We start from the raw sequence: 11,615 nt of genomic DNA on the forward strand, positions 1-11,615 counted from the left end.
TTTAAATATTAAAAAAGAAGCTCGAAGTTTTACTGATCTTAATTAAGTCATTATGAAAGCATCTTTGAAGACTGATATATGCATACATATTAATAATTAATAATTAAATGTCAATTATTATACTTTAGATTACTTAAAATATTGTAACACTTTAACGGATACAACTATAATGTATTAAATGAAATTGGAATACAAGCCCTTTTAGTACAATAGAGGTTCTGTTGTATGTTATAATTTGTTTCGTTTTGTTTTTTTTTTCTAGAATTGGTCGCCGGAAGATTTTGCTAATTTCGTATCTTTTAAACATTTGTACCGGTATTGGCACCACCTGGGTTCCTGAATATATTTCCCTGGCTGTGATTCGTTTTGCACAAGGTATAGCATGTGCCGGAATAATTACAACGGCCTTTGTACTAGGTAAGTCATACAGAATTCATTGAAATCTAAAATATCAAACAAGAGTTAAAATTAACCGAATCTCTACATTGTCAGCCTACAACCAACCATAAATGCTCCTTACTTGTATCTAAGTTGTAGTTTGTGTATGACAAATATATTTAACTCGCATTGTTTGATGTAGAGAGACAGCATGTAATCATCTTTCGATACAGCAAGAGTGTCTTATAAAACAGAAGTCTTTTGTTATTTGTTACTGTCAGACTCAAATCTCTATCACTGCTTCGTATTACTTTAGAACGTTGTCGACTATCTCGACACCTGTATGCCGATATGGTTGCCAAGGTTTCCTTAGAATGGGACGCCTCCCAATGCCTCGGGTATCCTCAGCTGCGACATGCAGAAAAGAGGGGAGAAAACATCTTTCGCTGACCGGCTGCGTGATTCGATACGGTTCTGATAGTTGACCATTTAGCCTGACGATTGTATAGCTGATTCTATACAATAAAGCAGTCTACCCTCTGAAATCGAGAGCGAACCCGTTTGCATTGTAGTCAACAGCCAGATAGTCATAGCCGACCCTGCCAAAAGCTTTCAACAGGACCAAATTAACCAGAGCCCCATCAAAACCAAATTTACTCACTAACTTCTCACGAGTGGGAGATTGTTGTCGCCAGCAACAGTAGACATCTGCTAAAGCCTTGGCAAACAAGTCTGCCTGTAGTTATAACAATCGAAGGGAAGGTCATCCAAGCCATGCAATTTACTTGTCGAACAATCACATATTGCTAACAGTGTCACAGACGCTGTTATTATGGAATAAAGGTTTTTAAAGTACTTATCATTTTTCAATTCTGTGTCATGAGTAAAATTACTATGATCGAATTTACCTTTCAGACCTCTGAAATCGATAAAGTAGTTGTAGTAGTAGTAGTAGTAGTAGTAGTAGTAGTAGTAGTAGTAGTAGTAGTATACTGAGATCGCCCATACCCTTCCTCTTTAACTTGTGACATTGTGCCTACGCAAGAAATGGGTTTTGAGTTTTGAAAAATAAATTCAACTAAATAATAACAAAACAATTTTTCAAGTTTAGGACATTGTCCTAGAGTAAGTGATAGGATCTTCCAAGAGCGAATTTTCACCCATTTTTACACCTGAAGCCGTCCTCTGACGAAGTCTCCAAAGCTTCACATGAAAAAAAAATTATAATCAAAACTAATTCAATTTGTAAACTTAAGAATTTGTAAAAATTGCTCAAAACAGTAGTTCAAATTGATTTGTAAAATTAAAAATTGCGCTCTCCATAAATTCTTGTTAAGTGGAAATTCGCTTTTGACAATAAGACAGGTTCCTTGCCCGTGTAGTACAGAGTACAGTGTAAATTTCTTTGGTGCGTTCCTTCAGAATCCTCGTTTTTGTAGTAAATGTTGGCTAGTTTAGACAATCTAAGTAAATGGAGATTACACTGGATCTCGTCCATGGCCTTCTCAAGGGCATTATCACACGAGTAAAATTAAGTTACAATGCATATGTAATTGAAATTGTACCCTGGACTCGATCAGTCAATAATTTATTGTAACATCTTATTTTATTAATTGTTGAGTGGTGGAAAAGAAAGATTTTAATTTTGAACGTAGTAGGATTTGTGCCAGCTGAAGAATGGGTACTTGTAAGGAAAAATACGCGCCTCATTTCCTATGAAATCCAGCTGTTGCGGTTTTCCAGCTGGGTTGGTTGGCTATATCCTGGCAACTGGGTCGATTGGATTATAATCCTAACGACTGTGTGTGTGTGTGTGGGTGTGTGTGTTAGTGCAAGAAATCAATGGAGATGGATGACTTTTAAAGCTTCTAGTCGCGTTTTTGCAGGTGAATTAGAAAGTTATCCCTTCTGTATTGTTTATATTCTTTTTCTGTAAGAGTATGTCTTCAAATCAAAATCAAAATCAAAATCAAAATCAAAATCAAAATCAAAATAAAGGAATACATTAAGGATTACGCTTGTAATGCAGAACAGTATTTCTTTGGTGTCTATTTTATCAGCCCCGGATGTATAAAGGGCAAAACCTCCCTTGATGGAATTTGAAGTCATAACGTAGAAGGACAAACTAAATATGAGTATAATCATACTATAATCCACATTAACTGAAATATGACGGTATGTTGTAGAGAGCGGGTAACTGCTTAATAAACACGCGCGCGCGCGCACACACATACATACATACACACATACATACATACATACATACATACATACATACAAAAATATCCCGTTGATGTTGTTGAAATTCCAATAAAGGAACCTTGGATCTAGGTTAGAAATCGGCTCTTTCTCTATTGGCAAAAAATCTTGAAATATAACTGAATGACATGCATACATACATACATACATACATACATACATACATACATACATACATGCATGCATTTCAGTTTTATATTTAAGAGATGAAGACTTATGTACATTATTTACATTTGACGGATATTTGTCCACATCTGATATACCCTCCAGCCTTCATGAGGTGTCTTGGGGAAATTTCGAACCTGAGTTCTCATTCCTAAGGTATTTTTCGATGTTGTTGTTATTATTTTTATCATTATTATTATTATTATTATTATTATTATTGTTATTATTATTATTCATGCTTGGAATCGAACTCGAAATCTTGGGGTTAGTATCCCACGCACTTAACCATTACGCCATGTTCAGATTTATACCTGTAATTATTGGAGAACTGGGATATGTAACAAACTACCTAAAAACCAATCTTGAAAATTTAGGCTTCTCAAAACCAGAAAGGCGAAAGCTGATTCGAAGACTACAGATCCAAGCCAATCACTCGAAATGTAAAAATATGTAAAACAATCCAGAAATTTATCATTTACTAGACATGCAACTATATGCATGAGAATACATATGCCCACGGGCATATGGCGTAGTGATTAAGAACGCGGGATACTAACCCCAAGATTCCGAGTTCGATTCCAAGCAGTGACCTGAATAATAATAATAATAATAATAATAATAATAATAATAACATAGAAAAATACCTTCGGAATGAGAACCCAGGTTCGAAATTTCCCCAGAACACCTGATGAAGGCTGGAGGGTATATCAGCTGAAACGTTGTGTTAACAACAAACAAGATGAAGACAAATATCCGTCAAATGTAAATAATGTAAATAATGTATACATACATTTCCTCTTTTAAAACAGATTAGATATTAATGAATGAAATTCGCATTTGCCGCGCAGGACAAATTATTGTTTGAAATTGATGAAATTCTGAAATTGTTGTTAATTTCGTTGTTTCTAGGTATTGAAATAGTCGGTCCTACATATCGGAAAGTCGCAGGAATTCTTTTCGAGTTCTTTTTTGCTTTTGGATTCGTCCTTCTCGCTGGTTTGGCCTACCTGATCCGTAACTGGAAGTACTTAGAGTTGGCTGTGTCTCTTCCTACAATTACTTTCGTAATTATTTGGTTGTAAGTACCATTTTCAGTTTCTATCTTCTTTTATAACGATCTAACTAGATTCAATATTTTTGGTGAAGCTGTCGACTTTGCTATTGTTAACTTTTGAGCACATCTCTAACGTTGTGGACTACTCATTGCAGAAACTAAATAAGAAAAAGAAGGTGGTGGAGGCGGAAGAGGAGAGGATAATGGTGATTTTTGTACGGCAGTTGAGAGCAAAAGTGACCTTATAGCAATAGCAACATTAACAACAACAACAATAATAATAACTATTACTACTACTACTACTATTATTATTATTATTATTATTATAAAGAAGTGAACCTAAATGAAAACCAACAATGGCTCAAAGGCTCTGAACTAATAGCAGACGCAGAAGGACTAATTCACGCTGCACAAGACCAATGCCTAACTACAAACCACTATTAAAGCAAAATAATGAAAATAGGCCCCAATACCAAATGCAGAATGTGAAACCAGCACAATGTGACAGTTGAGTACATCATCTCTAGCTGCCCACTCTTTGCCAAAACTGAACATATATATACAGAGATAACCGAGTAAGTAATTATATCCATTGGACAATATGCCAAAACTACAGCATAAAAACTGACAGTAAATGATATAAACATGTGTCAAATAAGCTGCATGACAACGACCAGGCCACAATCATACTGGATATGTTTGTTTAAACTGACAAAGAAATAAAAGCTAATCGCCCAGACATAATAATCAAGGATTCGGAAAAAAGACACCTGCTTACTTATAGACATTACAGTCCCTTCTGACCAAAACATTGCCCCAAAAGAAGTGGAGAAATTTTCAAAGTACAAACACCTCGATATTGAAAAAGTTAAGATGTAGGGCATGTCAGTGAAAACAATACTAGTAATAATTTGAGCATTGGGCATGATAAGAAACATGAAAAAAACGTAGAAGCAATATCTCAAAAGTACACATATCTCAAAAGTAATCCTGCTAGGAACAGCCCACGTCCTACGTAAAACACTACCAATTCAGTAATACAACCTAAACAAAACAATCAACAAACACAAGACACACTCTATATAGCAAATATCCAATGAAATAAACAACCACCAGCAGGCCAAATACCCAACGCATTACAGACACAACACACAATACAAACACTAATACAACAAAAGACTGCAGCAGACCCCATAACAAAAGAAACTGACACAATACAATACCGGGAAGAGTTTGCATTTCCCAACAACAACAAAAACTCACAATGCTTCACACACCCCAGCAACACGGAGATATAGCAGGTGATGCATTAGAAATTTGCTTGAAACTACCAAAGAAGAAGAAGAAGTCAAGTATGAACATGAACAAGAAGGAGTCACCGAGAACAAGGAATATAAGAATCTGTGGGATTTTACACTCGAATGTGACTCCCTAATCGATGCTCGGAGACCAAATATTGTTGTGGTAGATAAAACGAGAAAGGAAACCAAGATTATAAATATTGCCATACCTGGAGATGCACGCATAAATAACAAAGAACTAGAAAAGATTGAAAAGTACAGACTACTAAAGGACGAAATTGCAAGTATGTGGACTGTAAGGAGAGTGTCTGTCAACCCTGTAGTTGTAGGAGCACTCGGAGCACTAACAACCAAGTTCGAGAAATATGTCAGAGAGATCGGAATTGTCTTGAGAGCAGAGTAAGCCCCCCAAACTACTCTGCTGGGGGACAGCTTGGATTCTGGGATAGATACTCGGATGTTGAATGTCTTCCACGATAATTAACAGCCAAGTATCAAAGCTTATAGTGTTCGGAAAGAGACCTCTGACAACAGGCTGCTGTCCGCTCTCACAGATCAACCACAGCAAATAAGACCAAGCACTCCGAGAAGTAAAACAATAATAATAATAATAATAACAATAATAATAATAATAATAATAATAATAATAATAATAATAATAATAATAATAATAATAATAATAAACCAAAGCTAATAAGCTAGATATTGTTGTGAAAGACCAAAACAATAAAGTTTGTTTATTGATTGACGTGATCATACCTTGTAATCATAATATCTCAGCAAAAGAATTTGATAAGCTCAGAAAATATAAAGATTTGTGGCTTGAAATCGAAAAAAATGTGGCATTTCAAGACGGTTACAACACCAGTGATTGTAGGGGCACTTGAAATGATAAAAAAAGAGAACTGAAAATTGAGGATGATCCCTGGCTTATCATCCATGCAATAAGTGCAAAAAATTGTTTTAACTGGTACGTCACACGTATTGAGAAGAGCACTGTCACTGTGAATTTTCTTTCCTTTTTCCTCACCTATTCTCTTCGTTTCTTTTATCTATTTTTCCTTTTTTAATTTTATTTTTATCTTTTATTTTTATTCTTTTTTATTCCTCTTTTTTTTTTCTTCCTCTAATTCTATCGCATGACTTTTTAAATAACCAATCTGGTATGTTTATTTTAATGGCCTACCAATGCATACGGTAAGTTTGTCCTAGGCGTCAGGAAGACACGCGGCAAGAAGTGGAAACAAAATTGAAGAGAATAATAATAATAATAATAATAATAATAATAATAATAATAATAATAATAATAATAATAATGATAATAATAATAACTGAAGAAGAAAGAGATCACAAGAGAACATGGAAAAGAAAGACCAGACAGTAGAAAAGCCAAATAACAACATAAGAGATATAATTCAAACCAAAGAAGAATTTAAAGGAAAAAATAATGATAACGCTACCAATTAGGAAGGGACGACTGGCACCAGCGATTTAAGTGCGGATGATGAGAAGATTTTAGAGAAATTGAAGGAAGCAATGAGTAAAAAAGAAAGAAAGAAAAAGATTACCAGCGTTAAAAGGTACCAACAGAAGGAAGCTGCTAGATCTGACTAGGAAAGTAGATTCTGATATCAGTAGGATAGAGACTAAAAATATAAGTGGCACTAACTTATTGATTTATGCAGGAGGGGTAGTTGCCACTAGAAGATTAGGTATTTCTCATGGAAGGATTAGAAAAGAGCAAATGTGGAAAAGGGGATTACAAAATAAAGTGAAGACTTTAAGACAAGATTAGAGTAGAATACATACCTGGAAATTGAACAAGTTAGAAAGCACAAGATTTAAATCTTCTCTAGAAAAAAGAGAAAGCATTTGAGATAGTAATGGAAGAGTTTATTTCAGAAAAAAATACAACAGAATAGATTATTTGAGATATGCCAGAGGAGATTTTATAGCCAAATAAATAGTGGAGAAGAAAGTACTGAGGATGAGAAACCTAATGCAGAAGCTAGAAAATTCTGGAATGATATTTGGAATACGCTAGTCAATCATAATGGAAATGCAGCATGGTTAAAGAGAATAGAAGTAGTCAGTGAGAAGCAAACAGATCTAAGAATAACTAGTGTATTAATGAGAAAAGTGTTAGGAAAAATACCGAAATGGAAGGGGCCAGAACCAGATTTAGTTCAACGGTACAGGTTAAAAAAATTAGTAGCTTACATGAGAGATTAAGGGAGCAACTTCAGGATTGCCTGAATGGAGGAGTAATACCAGATTAGCTGATTAGAGGAGGAACAGTACTTCTTATGAAAGACAAAAGCAAGGATAATACAGCAAGTAACTATAGACCAATCACTTGCTTACCATTAGTGTGGAAGCTGGGTTTTTGTTTTTCTCTTTCCAATCTGTCTTTGTTTTCAATTTTATTTATTTCTATCCCCTATAACTGACAGATACATTCCAGAATCCCCACGATGGCTACAGAGTCGGGGAGACCGTGAACGATTTGAAGATGTTATGCGGAAGATAGCAGAAGGTAACGGCGTCGAAGTGTCACCAAAATTGTTTGATTCTTTAGAATTTCGTGAAAATTCCAAGACAGTACCATTATGGATTATATTTACCTCTAAGAAGCTAACGCTTCAAAGTCTGATTATTTTCCTCAACTGGTAAGTAAATCATATAAATTTCTTGATTTTTATTGAGATTCCTCCTTGAAAGTGAAATTTCGCATAGCTGTATCAAACATAAGCAAAAAGCCTTAAATTTGTAGAGAAGGAAGTTACTGGTACTTTCCTTTATAGTTTTATAGACCCTAGAGCGATGAAAGGAAATGTTGACCTCGGAAGAATTTAAAATCAGAAGTATGAAGTACGGTACTGAATAAAGTGAAGCATTTTGTCCGACACCCTACCAATTCTGCTAGTTCATGGCCCTCTATAGTGACAACATTAACATATATCGAAAATTATCTTCATGATTTGTCAGCACATATAAGAATTTAGTTCCGAAATTTGTAGCATTACGGATCGATCAATTTTCAGTCAGTTAAAACACTAGTATATATCAATAGTATTTCCTCTCTCGAAAGAGTTCAGTACATACTTGGGTTCTTAGTTCCATACCCAGAAACATCTACTGTAGATATTATATAGGATATAAATATATTACCTAGAATAAAACATTATCAAGATGTTTTTCCATAATCAAATATTCCAGAATACAGAGCTACATGATGACATTTCAGGTTTGGCTCAAAACGTTTTCTTCAAAATACATGCGAGGTCTGATCAATAAGTATCCGGACTGTTGCCATTTCAGTGATACGTTTCCATGAGTTATATTTCAAGCTTGTGATATTCAGTTGGTATGATCTGGAGTGATATCTTCTAGAAAATGAATGGTCATAATTGGAATAAATGGGCGTAGATCCTTTGCAAATGTTTGACATTATTTGGTGAAGGGGAGAGACATTGAAATGATGTTCAGAAACAATGGGCTCTGATCAGCCTATAGCAAAAAGTGGTCCTTTACAGTAAGCTATATTCTTCCAGATTTAACTGTTCCCTGCAAGCATTCTGTTGCCCATGTTTCAATATGGTTGCACCAAACATATACGTAGACTGATCAATAAGTATCCGGACTTTTCCCATAGTAACGAAGCTAAAACACGCAGAATAAAGCTACTTGGCACAGATTGACCTTGAACTCTGCTGTGCATGCGTACTAAATTTTAACGTTCTAACTGACTTCTGCTGTTTATAGCAGTGCTTGGAAGGAACGTTTTTAGCGTGTTCGTCGCATTGACCATGACAGAGAAACTTGAGCAGAGAATCTGCATCATATTTTGCCAAAAGCTTGGTGCACCTGCTCAGAGGTCTACGCAAAGTTTTCAAAAAGTTTTCACCGTTCTCGACAATCAAGAAGATGTTGTGCAGCTGAAACCCAAGTGTCTTTTTGGTCAGCTGAAAGCATTTTTGGCAGACACACATCTCATACCCAAATCTTCTGTGATAATGGAGTGAACTGAACCGTAATTAATTTGCGCATCTTCTGATAACTCAACGGTGGTAATTCGACGATTTCCCCTCACAGCTGCAGGCGCATCTTCGATGCTTTTCTGAGTTCTGTTGGTTGCGGGTCTCCTAAAACGTTCGTCAATATCGACATTTTTCGGCCATCTTGGAAACTTCTGAACCACTCGTACACTTGTGTGCGGCTCATACACTCTTCACCATACACTTTCTGGAACTTGGCGTAGGCCTCTGAGCAGGTATCACCATGACAACTTTCTCTGTCTTGGTCAATGCGACGATCACACGCTACACACCTTCCTTCCAAGTACTGCTATAAACAGCAGAAGTGAGCTAGAACTGTAAAATTTAATGTGCGTGCACAACTGAGTTCAAAGTCAATCTCTGCCAAGCAGCTTTACTCTGCGTGCTTTAGCTTCGTTACTATGGCAACCGCCCTTATTGATAAGACCTCGTATGTACTCAAAATAACAATCGCAAAAAATTAGATTTTTGTTATGTTAGTATCACATCAACAAGTTGTTTTGATATTACTGAAAGCCGATACGAGAGTAACTATTGCTTGATTCAATAATGTAGCGCTTCTAGATACAATGGTGAATTAATAGATGACTGATACACTGGACTGATCTTTTATAACGGCTGTGTATTTTTAAAATGCTTTCACAACATACGGGTGCTTCAGAATAAGGTCTTGTAACTGTAGTTTGATAGACAGAGTCCTTCGGAATGCTCATTACTTTTCTAGGGTAGTAGACTTAAATCCTTGTCGTCCAGTTTAGCACAACAACCTGATCTTTCGATACCTATAGCGGAGTCCACGCTGTTGCAAGTATTTAGATCAGGTCACTCGTTCTTCCACAGTCTCTGGAGCCATGAAAAGGCTCACTGGCTCGACCCTTTTTCTTCGATTAAACCATTAAAAGTAAAAGTACATAGCTAGAAAGTGAAAATGAAAATCCTTATACAGATTTGGTTCGTCGTGAGCTTACCTCTTATTCTATTACAACACCAAACATCTTGGGAAGCACAGATAGTAGTAATTATCGTTGCCTTTTTCATTTAAGACTGCCTATCATTTTCAAACAAACGTAAGTTAAAATAAAATTAACTGATGATTTTATATCAATATGTCAGAGACGTAAATAAAAATATACTACCATTCTTTCTCTTTCTTGCAGGTTTGTCGTCAGCATGGTTTATTATGGTCTGTCATTAAATAGTGTGAACCTCGGTGGAAACATTTTCCTAAATTTCTTCTTCATAGGCCTGGCAGAGTTTCCAGCTTATTTTCTTTGTATACTTATTATTGATAAAATTGGTCGAAAGCCAGTTTACTGTGCCTCAATGATTCTGGGTGGAATATCGTGCGTGTCATCACTGGTCACCATGATGTATCTTAGGGGTAAGTAACCAATTGTACAATTTTCGTAAAAGTCCTCTCCCTCTCTCCCTCTTCGGCTCTCACCGGCGTGCTAACAACCTGATCTTTCGATACCTATAGCAGAGTCCACTGTTGCAAGTATTTAGATCAGGTCACTCGTCCTTCCACAGTCTCTGGAGCCATGAAAAGGCTCACTGGCTCGACCCTTTTTCTTCGATTAAACCATTAACAGAAGTAAAAGTACGGATTTTGCTATGAAGTCGCAATGGAGACACTAATGGTTTTGATTTTTCCTTGGATTGGGCTAGTGTGTCTGTTGATTGCGGGATATAATTCTTCTGTTGTTAAGCTCACCACCTTAATAATAATAATAGAAATGATGATGATGATGATGATGATGATGATGGTGGTGGTGGTGGTGGTGGTGGTTGTGGTGGTGGTGGTGGGTTTTGGTCGCTCCTGTCGGTTTCGACGTATGAGTGTTTGAGGGAGAGGACTTAAAGAGAGTTAAACAGAGTAATAGAAAGAAGGAAAAAAACTGGGAAGCTGCATCTATTTGCGATGGATGCGTGAATGTGATTTCAGTCCAGGTACGGATTTTGCTATGAAGTCGCAATGGAAACAGTGATGATTTTAATTTTTCCTTGGATTGGGCTAGTGTGTCTGTTGATTGCGGGATATAATTCTTATGTTGTTAATTTGTCTTCAGCTCAAATTGTTTGGATACATTTTCTATTTTGAGCACATTTTTGTATGGGGCAGAAGCATGGACTCCCTATTATAAAGAAACTTGAAACCTTCCACATGTGCTCTTTGCGCAATATATACAACATAAAATAACAAGATGAGATATCTAATGCTAAAATTTTAGAAAAATGTGATATCTTCAGCATCCAAAACATGCTGATGCTGACTATAAAGGATTTACACTGAGAAAAACACTATGGATGGCACAGGAAAAACATTGTGTGTGCGTGTGTGTGAGTTTGTGTATGTGTGTGTGTGTGTGTGTGTGTGTGTTTGTGTGTGTGTGTGTGTGT

General features: G+C 36.1%; 2 protein-coding genes across 2 annotated transcripts in view; both read left to right on the forward strand.

Annotated features, from left to right (window-relative positions):
- The window catches only part of LOC106871644 (calcium and integrin-binding protein 1), a 443,076-nt gene that overhangs the window by 218,180 nt on the left and 213,281 nt on the right, over positions 1 to 11,615 (forward strand). The window lies entirely within an intron of this gene.
- Positions 1 to 11,615, forward strand: part of LOC106871640 (organic cation transporter protein) — a 47,895-nt gene that overhangs the window by 31,323 nt on the left and 4,957 nt on the right. The window contains exons 4-7 of the mRNA XM_014918213.2: positions 263 to 417; positions 3,712 to 3,880; positions 7,611 to 7,826; positions 10,373 to 10,596. Of these exons, the coding sequence (XP_014773699.1) occupies positions 263 to 417; positions 3,712 to 3,880; positions 7,611 to 7,826; positions 10,373 to 10,596 (764 nt within the window). The remainder of the gene's footprint in view (positions 1 to 262; positions 418 to 3,711; positions 3,881 to 7,610; positions 7,827 to 10,372; positions 10,597 to 11,615) is intronic.

Source organism: Octopus bimaculoides, chromosome 19, assembly GCF_001194135.2.
Source record: "Octopus bimaculoides isolate UCB-OBI-ISO-001 chromosome 19, ASM119413v2, whole genome shotgun sequence".
NCBI lineage: Eukaryota > Metazoa > Mollusca > Cephalopoda > Octopoda > Octopodidae > Octopus > Octopus bimaculoides.